This window comes from Mytilus californianus, unplaced genomic scaffold, assembly GCF_021869535.1.
Source record: "Mytilus californianus isolate M0D057914Y unplaced genomic scaffold, xbMytCali1.0.p SCAF_14, whole genome shotgun sequence".
Lineage (NCBI taxonomy): Eukaryota > Metazoa > Mollusca > Bivalvia > Mytilida > Mytilidae > Mytilus > Mytilus californianus.
Genome location: NW_026262626.1, coordinates 39,072,652 through 39,089,470, shown reverse-complemented (window position 1 = coordinate 39,089,470; position 16,819 = coordinate 39,072,652). Strand labels below are relative to the sequence as shown.

The 16,819-nt window shown below is 32.2% G+C and overlaps 1 protein-coding gene across 1 annotated transcript; it reads right to left on the bottom strand.

The window, feature by feature from the left end:
• Positions 1–11,012: 11,012 nt before the first annotated feature.
• LOC127724503 (actin-binding protein IPP-like) lies at positions 11,013–14,830 on the bottom strand. The gene is made up of 2 exons (XM_052231483.1): positions 14,721–14,830; positions 11,013–13,461 (listed from the first exon to the last, which is right to left on the bottom strand). Exon 2 carries the CDS (start codon positions 13,205–13,207, stop codon positions 11,093–11,095), a length of 2,115 nt encoding a protein of 704 aa, XP_052087443.1. The 5' UTR covers positions 13,208–13,461; positions 14,721–14,830; the 3' UTR covers positions 11,013–11,092.
• Positions 14,831–16,819: the final 1,989 nt, after the last annotated feature.

Here is a 16,819-nt window from a genome sequence, read left to right as displayed (position 1 = left end):
TGTGATGTATATTTACACAGTTTTGGATGCTGGATCCTAATTATTATCACGTTAACAAATTATGTCTTGTCCTTTTATAAATTGTATCAGGAGAAAAAAGCCATCGTGTCACATGTCTTAGTTTATATATAGACAAACATACAGAAGAGAAAACTTTCTTAGTTTTATTTGCAGGAGAGAATATGTCAGATCATACCATTCTTGTTACGTTACAGCACTATTTGCAAAGCAGAGCTTTGCAGTTAGAGTCGATGCTTTGCAAATTATACAGCAACTAAACTTCAAAACCTAAAAGTTAGAGATATAATTATGACGGTATTAAGAAAATCAAACGGGAACAATTTGACAGCTGATCAACTAAAACAACCAATTGGTGTAGACAGTATAGTAAGACTTGATGAAGGATTCAACATTTAACTCTCAGATCTTCCCAATATACTTTTAAAACAAACAACGTGAACTTTTTGCAATGAATAAATCAAATTTACCAACATTTGTTTTTACTTTTGCAGCTGCTAAAACTAAATTGAATTATTCACTTCTCCGTTTGGCTTTAAAATTACACGAAGGACCACAGTGCCGAGAAAGCATATGAAATGGATACAAACAAGTCAACTTATTTAGAACGATTCAGTTACTTGTGTAAGACTTGTGCATTATCGTACAGATTTGTTTTTGTATAATATTTATTTTAATTCTTCAAAGCCTGATTAGTCAGGTAGGATACTATGTCGCATGTGCTGAATGAAAACAGCATAGCTCACAGCATTTACATAGTGACTTACACTCTTTTTTATTAAAAGAATATCCTGTTTTTGGCAGCTTCGTAAAGGAAAAAAAAAGATCAAATCAATTGACAAATATATTTCCTGTCCATCTATATCCTTGTCAAATAAGTTACAAGATTTTTTAAAGTAACAGATCCCGCTCATACTGCAAGGTAATCTAACATATATCTCGATGTGCCCTATAGTTGTCTAACTGTTTGTATTGTTTGTTACACGCTTCAGCGTAATTGTCGAGCTTAATTATGAGAGTACATGTTTGATTTATTTTCCTGATTCATTTCATTGATGTTACATGACGTGATCGTCAGCTGATTGCAAAGAATTCCGCTCAAAACGGTGCTAGGGGCCGTCTTTAACTTGCTGTGAGGTGAGAGTTTGTTTGCTCCGTGTTGAATTGCTCACTGTAACTTTGACATATTTGAGATGAAGAACAACAATAAAGGCGCTGTTGTTTTTCTTTGTGTGTTTTTTTATGGATACTCCATATCCTTTCTTTTCTATGAAATCTGAAAAATTAAAAAATAAAAGACTATATTTGTTTCCATTCGTTTGATGTGATTAAGCTTTTGATTGTGCCTTTTGATAAGAGACTTTCCGTTTCTAATTTTCCTTTGAGTTCGGAATTTTCGTTATTTTACTTTTTTTATGTCGAAGTTGCAGAATCCTAACCCCATTTGTACAATGGATTCGTGTACCACTAGCATGTTAATTTACGATTAAAAACTTAAGAAAAATGATGAAATAAATAAAGGCAACAGTAGTATACCGCTGTTCAATAGTCATAAATCGATTAAGCGAAACAAATACGGGTCACAAACCAAAACCAAGGGAAACACATCAACTATAAGAGGAAAACAACGGAACAACAGAAACACGGAACTGCTACAAAAACAAACTCCAACATACATAGAAACGGACTATTTGATAACAACTGTTAAATAAATGAGATTGTGAGTGTTCAGGAGAAGTAATATTCATGATTTAAGAAATGTTATTATTCAAAACAGATAAACTCTGAAAATAATATTTTATAGGAGAAGAATTCACAGTATTAAATAAATCGGTCAGCCAATATTCGAAATAAAAGAAACAGTACAGAATAAAACTATTAAGGATGTTCGCTGTTTTGTCAGATTTTCGGAATCCTCTGGTTTTATCCATTTGAATGCCTTAAAAAAATGTTTTGCCCTCTAACCCTCATTTTTTTTTATAAATCTTTTACATGTATAATTATAAGCCATCTGTAAAATTTTTATAAAATCTTTGTTACTTTTTAATAGTTTTTGAGAACTTAAACTTGTCAGTGATAAAGCTATGAAAAATCAAGGGAGAACAATTTCCCGCCAACATTTCAATGGCTAATATCTCCTTTTAATATCCTTTATAAATCCCCTATCAATATATACCAGTGTTGTGAAAAGCTTGTTATTTTGAAACTGAGTAGCGAACTTCCTTAAATGGCAAAACAACATTAAAAAAGCAACAACACACGAATTTACCACAACAGACGTGAACAACAACACACGAACCTACCACAACAGACGTGAACAACACCACACGAACCTACCACAACAGACGTGAACAACAACACACGAACCTACAACAATAGACGTGAACAACAACACACGAACCTACCACAACAGACGTGAACCACAACACACGAACCTACCACAACACACGTTAACAACTACACACGAACCTAACACAACAGACGTGGACAATGCATTGTATATGTTATAGCAACTATTTTCAGATTATCAATAAATAAATTAATCATTTATCAATAGGTCTTCATTTGATAAAATTAATAATTTTAAATTACGTTCATCAAAGTACTAAAAATGAAATGAAACATATTGATGAATGAATAAACTTTCCGCATTTACAGTAGTGGTGGCTAATAGGAATACATCACATGATCTAAATTAAATAAACAATAAACAAAAAACTTTTATTAACAACACCCGTTTTAAACATAGCAGCATAACATATGAGTGTATTTGATTTTATATTGCTATTGTTTACTTTATGTCAAGTTGCAAATAGAAAAGAAACAAGAAGGAAGAAGAAATTCAATACTTTAATTTAATAAAACAACTTTTTATTATTGATAAATAGACCAAATGCGTTTAATCTTCTAACAAATTATTCAGTCAATCAAACGAATCATAGAGGTGCAATTGCCCCATGCTCACACCTTTCTGTTGAATTTAAAGAATGCTGAATAATTTCAACAGTACTCACAGGCTTGATGGAGTTTTTGGTTTTTGACCAAATTAATTTAAGTTTGTCTCCGAATTCCTTTACACAAAAGACATAAATTATCGGATCGACTAATGGATTTAATAGTAATAAAACATTACTTAGGGTCCTCCAAAAGGATGTGAACGTTTTTCCAGTATACATTGAAACAACAGCAAGCAATACTCTCGGCATAATTCCAACGAGTGATACAGCAATGATAATTCCTAGTGTTATTGCACTTTTCTTCATTGCATCTGCTGATCTGGCGTTCCCTAACCCTAGAGTCTGATTTATTGATTGCTGTCTGACTATGCGAAAAATTATCACTATGTATACTCCGACGATCGCAATACACAAAAGTAAAACAGGTAAATCGACAACAAGGACAAAGCTAGGAACCGAAATTGACGGAGTTGTGCACGGTTTATGTCCTCGCGTAATATCATTAACAAGATGCAAAGCCATTACTACTTGTATCAGAACAAAGCCAGTACACACTCCTCTAAGTGACGTAATTAGATGTACTATGCGTTTATTAGTGGCGAATGTTGCATTCAGACGTTCCAAACAGATCACAAAGCACTGGTACAATGAGAAAATAAACGTTCCAGCCATGACGTGTTTCAGTGCGGCACAAGAATATTCAACGGTATTTTTTCCGTTATCAGTGTATCTTGTTATAATAAAAGATAGAACTTCTAACACCAATGTTATATCACTGATACTTAAACATAATACAAGTGTCTTGAACTTTGACATCTTTAATTTCGGTGAACTCACTAAAACGGCAACTGAAATAATATTTAGAATTAGACAAAGAAAACAAATTAAAACAATTCCAATGCCAATTGCATCCATAGTTTGTCCTTTTTAACTACCACAAACTACTTTTTAAAATTATTTTTATATATCCTGAAGTAAATATGTACTACACTAAATAAATGAAATGATGCGGTTTAATAAATGTTTGATAAAATACACGACTTTGACTAGCACAACATAATGTTCAAAAACCTATACTTTTTGTTATGTCTCGAGTTGTCATGCGCAAGATTATTACGAAAATAATAAGCAAGATAGTAATAACAAGTCTGAACAATTTTTTTAATTTTTATTTGAAATGGCATAGAAACAACGAATAAAAAGGGGGTGAAAATATTTGATTTATATAAACGCAGGAAACTCTGAAACTCTTACCACATGCACGTAACACATTATTGGTCTTCATATTGCTCGTAAATCATGTAAATCTAATGTGATAAATCCGTTGTTGTGAGGATAAAAGGAATGATTGCACCTGCTTGACAATAGCTGCTGTTGTATTCTAGATAATGTATATGTTGTTCTTTCGCAAAAGCGCTTTTCACAATCAAGGCATAAAAACAACGAATAAAAAGGGGGTGAAAATATTTGATTTATATAAACGCAGGAAACTCTAAAACTCTAACCACATGCACATAACTCATTATTGGTCTTCATACTGCTCGTAAATCATGTAAATCTAATGTGATAAATCCTTTGTTGTGAGGATAAAAGGAATGATTGCACCTGCTTGACAGTAGCTGCTGTTGTTTTCTAGATAATGTATATGTTGTTCTTTCGCAAAAGCGCTTTTCACAAACAAAGAGCCTTAAGTTGTTTACTGAAAATGAACACGTTTTGCGTGTGTCAAGAACAAAATAACATAATCAAGTTATTGCCGAATTTTGCATATTATACTTTGTACAATTTGTTAAGTGTACACTATAGTAAGTGAATATATTGTTTATCATGGAATTTGTTTGCGCTATTAAAGTACAATTAAACGGCCTTTAATGTTCTTTGTCTATATGCATTTTTGTTTTTTTGTTGATATTTGTTTTCATAGTGATTAAGATTATAACACAATGTTGACTGCTGTACCCCTATTTTTGACATTTTTACCTATTATGTCTGTTTGTTTTGTTCACACATCGTTGACAACATAATGGCATTTTCTGCGACCGTCATACAAGTTAGAGGTTTAGCTAGCAATAAAACCAGGTTTAATCCACCATTTTCTACATAAGAAAATGCCTGTACCAAGTCAGGAATATGACAGTTGTTATCCATTCGTTTGATGTGTTTGAGCTTTTGATTTTGCCATTTGATTAGGGACTTTCTGTTTTGAATTTTCCTCGGAGATAAGTATTTTCGTTATTTTACTTTTTATTATACTACGTATGAATTGTCTGCGTTGACATTTTATTTGCAATATTTTAGGGATTAGCTTCTATGTTCTATGATAAATTTCATAATTTGTGTAACAAAAAATGTTGAAGCAATGCAAATTTTGTGTTTAATTTCTTAAATTTTATTGACCTTGAAGCCAAAACGTTATGTTCGTTTAAATTGCTAGGTTTATCTTTGAAAAAAGAATGCCAATAGAAAATATACGTTTCCTTAATAATAGAAATTCTTGTCAACTTGTACAAGATTGAGAGGCTATAAACTGAAGAGATGCATGATATTTGATGTTGATCTCTCATCCGAAAAAACACCTTCTTTAACAATTCGTGTTTTGAATTATACAGTTAACTGAATTTGACATACATGTTCATTTTGTATACATCAGGAATCTATTGTAGCCGTTAATTTGTATGAAACAAATATGGACTAATTATTTCAATCGATCTTTCAGTTTAGAATGGGGAATACTGGTGTTAAGGGTGAAGAGGACAAATGTAAGATGTGGTATATTTGCCAATGAGACAACTCTCCGCAAGAGATTAACAATTATAGGTCACCGCACAGTCTTCAACAATAAGTAAAACTAATACCGCATAGTCAGCTATGAAAGGGCCCGAAATGACAAGTTCAAAACAATTCAAACGAGAAAACTAACGGCCTGATTTTGATTTATGTACAAATTAATGAACGAAAGACAAATATGAAATACAGCAACAAACTACAATCACTGAATTACAGGCTATTGACTTTGGATGGGTACATAAAGAATGTTGCGGGGTTAAACTAGTTTGAAGGCGCCAACACCTCCTTAACCTTGGACAGTGGTCTAATATTACAACTTAAAAACAAACTGTATAAATCAGTTGCAAAGGGCTTAACTCATCAGATGGGTACAACACAGAATTACATCTAACAAAAACACAGAGTGGACATGGACGGATAGTTATACATTACCACAACAAAAGACACTGAGTACAGATCTGAGAGTAATCGCAGTTTTATTGACAGCTAGTTCAAAGCCAATAACAACTAGTATAAAAATCATGCATCTAAGACTTAAATACCAATCAGTACACACCCAACAACCAATGGATTTAGTGTAAAGACGTTATTAACAGTTAAAGAAAAAAAAATGGCCTTGCGCAATGCCAAGATAAGATATCCACAGATTGTAGAGCCATGAATGTACATATGTATATAAACATGATATTTAGTTTGATTTTAATTTACTGATAATAAAATCAAAATTAATACCAATAAAAACAATATTCAAAGATCTAATTATAGTGTTGAATTGGTAACCTTTTAAAATTAGTTTATTTAAAGGGTCGATAAGTTTACATGTACCCTGATCGTATCTAAATTTTCGTGCTCGTTAAACAACATCTCCGTAAAAATTAGGGTGTGATATCCCGTTTAAAATAAGGTACAACCAAACTTCCAAACCAAATATTTATATCTATGGAATTACTTAGTAAAGGTTTAAAGTAATTTGTGGTAAAGAAATCCATGACTTAATGATTTACCTGTAGCACATAGATTAATTTCATCGAAATCCAATACGTCACAACAGACACGGGCATAGCAAAAGAGTTGTGATATATAAACACCTTAAGATGGTGACAAAGGAACATCACCGTCCAAAAAAAAAAGATTAACAATAGGGAACGAAAAATCGTCTCTTTTGTCGTAAATTTTAGTGTAGAGTTCCCGTGTATAACTGAAATATCTAAATCTTGAAAAGGGGAAATTATAACCGTTTATATTTGGTTTATTTCAGATAATTTCCTTTGGGGAAATTTCGGCAGTATATTAAGGAAATTCTTGAATATTTAACGAAAAATAACATCAAGATAACGGTAAGTGTTGTTGAATTGATCAATTAAATGTAATTTAGACGGTTTTTTACTGCGTTTGGCCAAAAAATTTGATTCATAACAGTACAAGAAAAAGTCAGCTATTAGAGTGGCGCAATTGGTGCCCATAGGAATACCTACAACCTGTCGATAAACTTTATTGCTGAAACTTACATAAATATTATCAAGGAGACAATCAACAGCTTCAATTATCTCATCACAACTCCAGTAAGTATATCTAGTATATTTACCTTTCTTATTAGGGAAGAAGGCTTTAAATGCGTTACAGCAAGTATATTTTATTTAAAACATCCAAAGACTTTTTAACGCTCCAAAAATAGTTTATTGCACTATTTTCATATGTTTTAGTACAATAATTAATGAAAAGTTCTTTTATAGTAGTTCAGGACATAGTTAAAAGCTCTGAAAGATTAGTAATAGAACATTGATTAGAGGCCGAGATGAAATGATATTTTACTGGTTTTTAGTGTAGTTAATGTAACCAGTAAATAGCAGAGACCTTCAAATGTTCAAAAGAAGCCTTAAGCTGTGATGTGGTTATGATATGATTGTTTACTATCTGACTCTCTGTGGGCGCACGGACTAAAATGTAGAAGAATTTAAAATTTCGTTCTTAAGAACGTCCGTGTAGTATTTATGGCATATCACCATCACATTGCCGGCGGTTTTGGTCGGCATGTACAAATACAAACCACTTTGCGAGTACATGAAGTCTGTTTCTTAGAATAGATGTATTATATACTGTTTTATTTATTTCTAATTTATCTTCAAAATGTAATATTCGAATATATACAACATGCATATACATCTATTTAGATAAAAGATTTTTATCAAATTTTTCCCGTTTACACCAAGTTTTACAATACGATGAAAGAGTGTCTTTTATTAGATGGAGGACGATATTTTGGTTATTTTCCAAAAAAAAAATTAACCTCTCGGTCTTAAATGATATTGAGGTCCCCCATTATATTATGGCAATAAGGATTATATCTAAAACTCAACGATTCACAGTCTAAAGTTAGAGGAGTATTATTTTCTACACTGGCGTCTGATGTTACTGACGTATAATCAAAATTTAAACTTTTGCTGTTTTTTTTATGTATACGAAATAATAGGTGGTTTTGTGTTATCAAAATAGGGAGGTATCAAGTTTTGATGGTAGAGTAATTAAATATATTCGATAACTTGATGAAATCAATATCTCTGTTAATATATTCAATTTTCAGGAAAAGCCGTTTATGATCTTCAGGTTTAAGGAACAACCTAGGGTAACAAAACGCTGATATTATACGCGAATATTCATAGAGTGGTCTGACGAACGAGATGGTGTCACACTGTCAACGTATATTTGTTCCACCTAACAGAAGTTCCACTGGAAACTTTGTTATAAACAATGTCATAATATCTGTTCTTGATGGAACAAATATTCTATAACATTTATTCCGTTAGGAACATATACTGTAATATTCATTCCAGTGGAAATAATATTCCTGAATATTTATTCCATTTTGAATTTATATTATGAAGGAACTTCTATTTCGTGACAACACTGCTTGAAAATTTCAAGTAGTTTACTAATTGGTATTTGACTCAGTTTACATAATAATTGATGCCTACCATTATTTTTAAATATAGATAGAAGATCATTAAGTGCATAATATATACGATGTTTAATTCGTTAATTTCAATTGATACGTTTGCAATGAGACCTATTATTACTTTGTCTTTTATCAACAATATCCATGATATCAATGGAAAAAGTTTAGATATGTTCCCTTGTCCCATTATATTGTAATTTAGAACCAGGGGATATGCTGACTACAGTCATTTAATCCAAAATAGTTAGCAGTTAGATAATTCTACAGGAATCTTCAAATTGTTTATGCGATTGTCCTTGTTGTTTCTGGGACGTTTCGAGTGGTTGGAATCTTATAAATTTTATATTGTGATTGTGTTTTCTAAATGGTAAATTATACTTTTGAATTTCTTAGGTTTTCGGAAGCGGTATAGATGTTCCTGTGTTCGTCTAAAAAAGTCCCGTACTGTTTGTCCTAAAAATTGTATACCACACTTTGGCTTTGTTATAGTAACCAGATAAATGAGGCTTTGAGTTTTTCAATTAATGTCACAAGAAAAGGAAGGAGAAAAATATCTCCGTTCACTGTTGACCTAACAGTATTATTAGAAGATAATCTAGATCAGGTTATTTATTTTCTGGCATTGCACGGGAACATTTATCATGTTTATGGATATCCACGTGCATTTTTATTTAATAATCTGGCTGCAGCGGCATTGCCACCTTTGACACAATTGTAAAAAGTGCTAAATTCAGGTGCAATTCTGTTTGACGGCGGTTCAATTCATATTTAGAATGTGGTGTTTTGAGCACGCGAATACTCTTGAAGGCGTGGTGTATTTTGTTGTCTTGCCATTTTATAAAACCATCATTTATTAAAGGTAATGCGAAAATGAGATTAGACCGAAAGTCATACCTTTGAATAAAGATTACAATAACGAAATATATAAACAATTTATAAAGCAGTCGAAGAATTCTTATAAAAACTATTTTGAACAGCCCGACAGAATGACATAGTAAATCGAAACAGACATATATCAACCACTTGTCCGAGAAAACAGTCATATCGTGGTGCATTTATTTAAGTCAGAAAACGCAAATTTAATAAATCGCACCTGCTCTATCAACAAAATATTTAAACAGTATAGTGTACTACTATAGGGACAACTTATAGAAAAATTATAGAAAGGTCTATATATAGCCTGTCACTCGACATAATGATAATTTTATGTAAAAGGAGTGTATAATATAGTTTGATAGCTTTAGATCTAAGCATAATAATTTTTGACCTTTTCAAACCGGACAGATCATAACTTTACCTATCAAAAATTACTCCAAAGTGTTTATACGTGTAATTTCATCCCCAAACGTACTATGTTATGCATAAAATATAAAGATATAAATTTAGAAGGTGTAAAAAAGTATGTGCAAGTTTTAAACTGTCCGCACTAGTTACTCCAATTGTAGACAACGGAATTCAAAGGACGAAAACTGTGTCACCGGACCTAATATTTTCATTTGAGATGTATCAGGAATCTATTTTACCATTCATTTGTATGAAACAAAGATGGACTAATTATTTCAATCTATCTTTAGGTTTAGAATGGGGAATACTAGTTTAAAGGGTTGAAAAGGATAAATGTAAACTAAGGATCTTTAAAGATAGCATTGGTGTTCAGAGGCACATTCATTTGTTTTATTCACATTGATATCAAAGATTTCACAACCTAAACCAATTCGGAAAAAATATCTACGTCATCATTTTTGAGTTATCTTTGTGCTTGATGAAATTATTTAATGAATCCATTAGTATTTCAAAATGAGTTTACAATTTATGGATTAAGGCTCACAGTACTTCTGTCCTTTGGTAAAATCAATTCGCAGAAAGGTGTTGTTGACAGTATAACAGAAAAAATGTACTACAGGCATTCAGTATCATGTTTGAATAAGTGCAAAACTTTTTGTATGTCTCTCTGACTATACACAAATTGAACAACACATCTTTGCTAATAATAATGAAATGAAGACATGGTCTGATTGCAGATGACTCAGTATCTAGTAACCAAATACCGGGAATGTAAAAAACTATAGGATACCCTACGACATTCAATGCGCACAAAGTATACTGTGCAGTAATAAAAAGCATGACAAATTCTCAAACAATTTACAAGATGGTTGTCCACATGAAACGGCAGCTAATGCATTGTAACGTGTATGTAAATATAATCTTATAAGTATAACTTATGTATGATATATGTCTACCTATAGATCATAGAATAAAAGAAAATAGCAAAAAAAAATAAAACACAAAGAGAGAAATTGAGGCTTCGTTATCTGTGTTCTGTATTTCAAAAACAAACTGTCAGAAAAATATGTTCACATATTAATTGTTAAACATTTCAATTACGCCAGTAAATGTCTTTTTCAAGAACAAGAGTTAAACATGAGAAATCAGTCAAGCTGCTAGGCAAGGAAGCACCATCTTCAAAAATTGACGTGTGTTTTGTTTTTAAGTTGTAACTCACTACATGATTTGATATACGTCCATCCATTCCCCCTAAGAAGTAGTAGCTATTGCCACTCTTAAGAAATCCTTCTGGCGGAAACTTAGTAAAGGACTGATCTACAAACTGTATCTTCTCTTCATTGCGAGAAACACTTCCAACTCTTTTGAAATATGATATAATTGAAAAACTCTTTAAATTTTTACTAAGAATGAAAACGTTATCGTCACAACCAAACACATTTGATTCTGTTAACTGAATTCCGAGGTCATTATGTTTAAATATATAGCAGGTCTTGAGGTAGGTATCATAACATTGCACGCATGTGTTAGAATCATACTCTTCACTATCTACAGTTACTCCACCAAAGATGTAAATCTTCTCATCAACTACCACAACTTGTCCGTCCACAATTGGATGCAAAAGTTTACCATATCTAGTCCAATTGCCTCCGCCCGTATCGTCATCTGAGCTTCCAGTATCACCATGGTCGTCATTATCAGACTCGTTTTCACTTTTAATGGTCGACGTATCGTCATTTCTGTCTATATTTTCATCAAAATGATCTGTATTTTTTTTGTTTTCAAACATCGATTTTTCATCATCTTGTCCGGTGGATTGATTTGTCATATTAAAAGCATCAATTGTCTTGAAACTTTTTCGCGCCAAAAATTCTGCTGAGGGCGAATAATCGTAAGCCATTCCGCCAAATACATATACACAATTCTTTATAACTATCATACTGTGCCCTGCTCTGTCATGATTTAGATGTGGTAATTCTATCCATTTATCATGTTTTCCATCATATCTATAGAAACAATCATTTTCATATCCTCCTGAGTATAGGATATTTGATAAGCCATAACTACAAGTTGCTGGTCCGGAATTTTCAGAATGCACTTCTTTTGGGAGATCTGATAAACGCTTCCATTTCATCATGCTTGGCCAAAAGCTCCACATTGCTCTAGAACGCTCGTTATTATCGTCTTCTCCTCCTGCAAGTACAATTAATACATGTTCTTGTCTTGACCTAAGTCTGTAAGTTGTGCGCATACTTTGCCCGACTAACAACGACTGTCTGTCATATTTTTCATGAAAGCATTTAGCTTCTTTCAGGAATTCATCAAGCTTAGAGTCCTTTGAGTATGGGAACTCCGTTTTGAATTTCAGGAGATTTTCCTCCGACACTAATGGCAATCGGACGTTTTCAAATATTGATGCTAAATTTCGCTTTCTTTTCGCAATATCATGTTTAATCCATCGGTCTACAGCATCGCATACTGTATTTTCATCAGAAACATTAAGGCTTTCCTCTTGAAGCAATGCAACAATTTGATTACAGGAAAGTTGTACAAAACCATTTTTTGACCACAACAATTTGAAATTCTTTGCAACCAAATTTTTACAGGAACGTCTCAAATCTTTGTATGCTACACTTTCTTCTGACAAACGCCAGTATTTGAAAATATTATTACAGTTGAGTTTGTGCCTTATTTGTTTTAAACACACGGTCTTTATACTTTCTATTTGAAGATAATCGGCAGTCAGTAACATCTCATCTGCAAATTCTGAATCAAAGCCTTCTCCCACATACATAAATTGTATAATTTTTCTCATTATATTTGGTTCAATGTTTGGTAAACTTACAGTTGCACTTTGATCACTTTCCATCATTCCAGAGGTAAACATTGATTTGAAAAAGGTTGAAAAAGCTGCAAGAATTATTTTGTGACAATTAAAAGTTTCTTCCTGAACGCTAATAACAACATCAGTCAATGTGTGGTCTATCAAGAATGCTCTTAGGCCAGAAATTAAGACTTCGGTATGCATTTGTATGATGTCTTGCGCGTAAGAATGAACTGATATATCTGTATCACTGTCATCGAGGTCATCGAAGTCAGACGATGAAATACTTCTGATACGGCGAAAATTCCTTTTCTGTGATACATGAAGTGATACGTCCTCATCCTCAGAAAGATCAAAATGTGGTGGCTGTCCATCTGATTCCATTTTGACATAAGATGAGCTTTAGTCTTCAGTTAAAAAGTGGTTTATTTATTGTTTTTAGCTGAATGATGAAGTCAGCTAATTCTGAGGATACTTTGTTGAAAAATTTCTCATTTAGTGAAATATCAGAGTAATACTGTAAATGTTCCCGGTCATCGGCTGTGCCTCATACCCACTGTTTGTTTTTCGTTCACAGTATTAACTGCAGTAATTGCGTTAAAGGGTGCATGTATAAGCTAAAGGTGATCTCCTCTAGACTAAATCATGTTAAAAGAAAAAAAATATATATTACTGAATTTTTGGCTTTTATACAATGAGATCTACAACTTTAAAATGTTAACTTTAATAGAACATTTCTTAATGAAACTGATTTTACAGCACTGCATATTCAATATGTTCAAACAACAAAGTTCCGGGGGGTATAAACGGCCGAGCAACTAGTTTTCTGATACTGACACAAACAAACAGATATTGTTTAATGAAATTAGTTACCGAATTCATTGTAGATTAGTGTTTTAGATTTAATTAATGTACCGCCCTCATGCATTGCTCTGATCCCTGTCCGGGATATAAATATTCGTTAGGGAACATTATCTAAGGCAGCGTTAACTCGTCATTTTAATTGGTAATTGTTATTGCATTACATTTTTAAACAATTTTTACCGATCTATTCCCCAATTCATTTGATTGGCTCATTGATAGTAAACATTCATATTATGATTATACATATAGGATATTACTATACATATGTTACAAAAAACTTATATCTATTTTTAAGAATTAAAGATTTACGATAATAACGGAAAAGGACTATGAAAGGCTCACGTACTTTTTTTATAAAGCAAAAAGTTTTGAAAACATAGCCTGAATGCGTAAGATAACGAAACGGCGAATTTTAATGCATATATTTTTATATTTTCTGTACTCGTATTAATGTCATTCTTCGTTTCTTCTGTCTGCTTACCACTTGTGATTGCTTGATACTTATTAACAAAGGTGATTATTATTTGCTAACCTGGAGGGGTCTTTCAGATGTTTTTCGAATGTGTGTTAAATCATGAAAATATCAACGAAAATCAAAGCTGGAACCCCTCCCCCCTCCCCCTCCCCCATTTATTAGGTAGTATTCCTTTGAAATGCGTATAAATCCCCACCTGGTGAACCCTTGAAGGACTACATAATTGCATTGTCACTGAGGCACGTATTCCCTTCGTCCCATATCAATAATAGTATGCCTTCGTTGTACTGCATAATGAGGAAATCTAAAGGAGTTATATCCCTTCTATTAATCATTTGTATTGTGTTGCTTTCCTTTGTTATTGTATTGATGATAGTTTACCTCACAGTTAATTTTTAAGAAATCATTTTTGATTTGATACGGTTCATGTTTATTATAATTTATTAGGTCGATGACATTTTACAAAGACGATAAATGCAAATATGATCAACTATTATCCTTTTAAGATTGAATAAAATACAAATATAAATACACTGTTAATCAAATAAAAATAGATACCTTTAAAACAGCATGAACAGGTTCCAGCTATACATTTTTTAATATCAGTTTGTATTGTCAAAACAATCACACATCATGTACACATCATGTACACATCATATACACATCAAAAGTCGTAATATCTATTAATATACATATACACATCACAAGTCGTAATATCTATTAATATACATATACACATCAAAAGTCGTAATATCTATTAATATACATGATAAACACGATAAAGTTAAAGGGAGAAATTGTTAATATAGTGTCTTGAGTATCAGGTTTCGAAAAAAAAATTAGATTTGACTTTTTATATTTTAGGAATATAAGATGAAGAGAGTCGAGCTCTATTATGCAGAACAATTTTTTGTGGAATATCTTGTTTTCCATACCATGTTGGTGTTTATATCCATTTTACAAGAGATATTCTAACTAGTGCATATGCAGGATTTGGCTCCTTAAATTCATTATTCAGAACTCAAAAACGGCTGCTGAATTTAAAAAAGGAAGAGAGTAAATAAATAAACAAAAAAATATTTATACCTGCAAACAAATTTAATATTTAAAGACCATTTACAGATCAAACAAAGTATGAATATATAGTACGGAAAGTATACCCTTCGAACAGTAAATAAGCCAAGATTATAACATGCACAAATACACTGTAAAAACAAATATTTTATATCAGCGTCTAAAATAGTTACCATTTTACATGTACAAATACACTCTCATTTTATATTAAGACGTTGTGTATGTAAAAGTTCAAGGTGTAACACATAGCCTTTCACACTGAAGATCGCTTGATTTAACCTGAAAATGATTTTATTATTCAGAATGGTTTTCTCTAGATCAATTAACGTCAATCGTGTGTGCACACCCTGTGAGCAGTATTACATGTAGCGATGGTTGTGTCGGACGCTTACTTTCTACTAAAATAGCCGTGTTAGCAATCATTTTCGAAAAGATATTTTTTTCTTTAAACAAACGAGGTTATTAAGATTATTTTCATTTAGGCATTCTAAGACCTCGCGGCATGAATGTTAGAATAAATAAATTCCTGTCAGTGTTGTGGGCCGACGGAATATATAAACGCATACCAAGTTTTAAGGATAATACATATATTGCCACTTATGTGTTATATACCTAATATATACATGAACTATTCATGTTAAATGGTTCTGTTAAGGTTTGCTAATACAGGGCCATGAAATAATAACTTTTCAATATGAGGTCAAGATGATTTTGTTGTGTTTCTGAGATGAGAATTGAATAAAGAAAAAAAGAATGATTCCATTGTTTAGCTAGTATTTGTTACTTCTTCTTTGATTCCAAACGATTTTTTCATATTCGTTGTTAATTGGATATTTACATACTGACATCGAATGGCAAAATAATAAACCGCCAATTGTGTCATACGTTCTTAATTGTTTTTAGTTGCTGTAGTTTAATATTTTAAACTTGGTGATTGTTGCTATAAGTGTTTCCTGTTTTTGCATATAAAGTATGACCCTTTGCAGTCTTCAAAGTATTGTGTTGGAAACATATTACATGGATATCATTTTAAACATGGAATAACATTATGTATTCAAATGTGTATGTATCAACTACTGTACGTTGACCTATAGTTCCTTGATCTTCGTCATTTGAACTCTGGTGGATAGTTTTCTGATTGGCAATCATACCACATCTTCTTGCTGAAATAGTTTCTATACGGATATCAATGCGTAACATAGAACCTTTCCATGTCGACAAACTTTGCAGAGCAAACGAGTTAGATTGACAGAAATCTTCCTGAATATGCATTCTATGGATGTTATTGATAATCAAACCATTGTCGTGACGTCAACCTATTCATTTATCGTGGATTCTTTTCTAGAATCAACGCTTCCTAAATCTGTCGCTGAAATGGACTCACCAAATTATATTCAATTGTTTCCTTTGTGTGTCTAATTTCATTAAGTTTGAATTGGCTAATTTACTTATTTCTGTTCACTAATGGAATTAATTTAAAAACTTACATTTAACTTTTGTAATTTTTATATGCCTTCATTGGGAATCGAACCCCTCTGACATCAACACATCGACGACACCTCTCGGCTACCAATGGGTTGCAA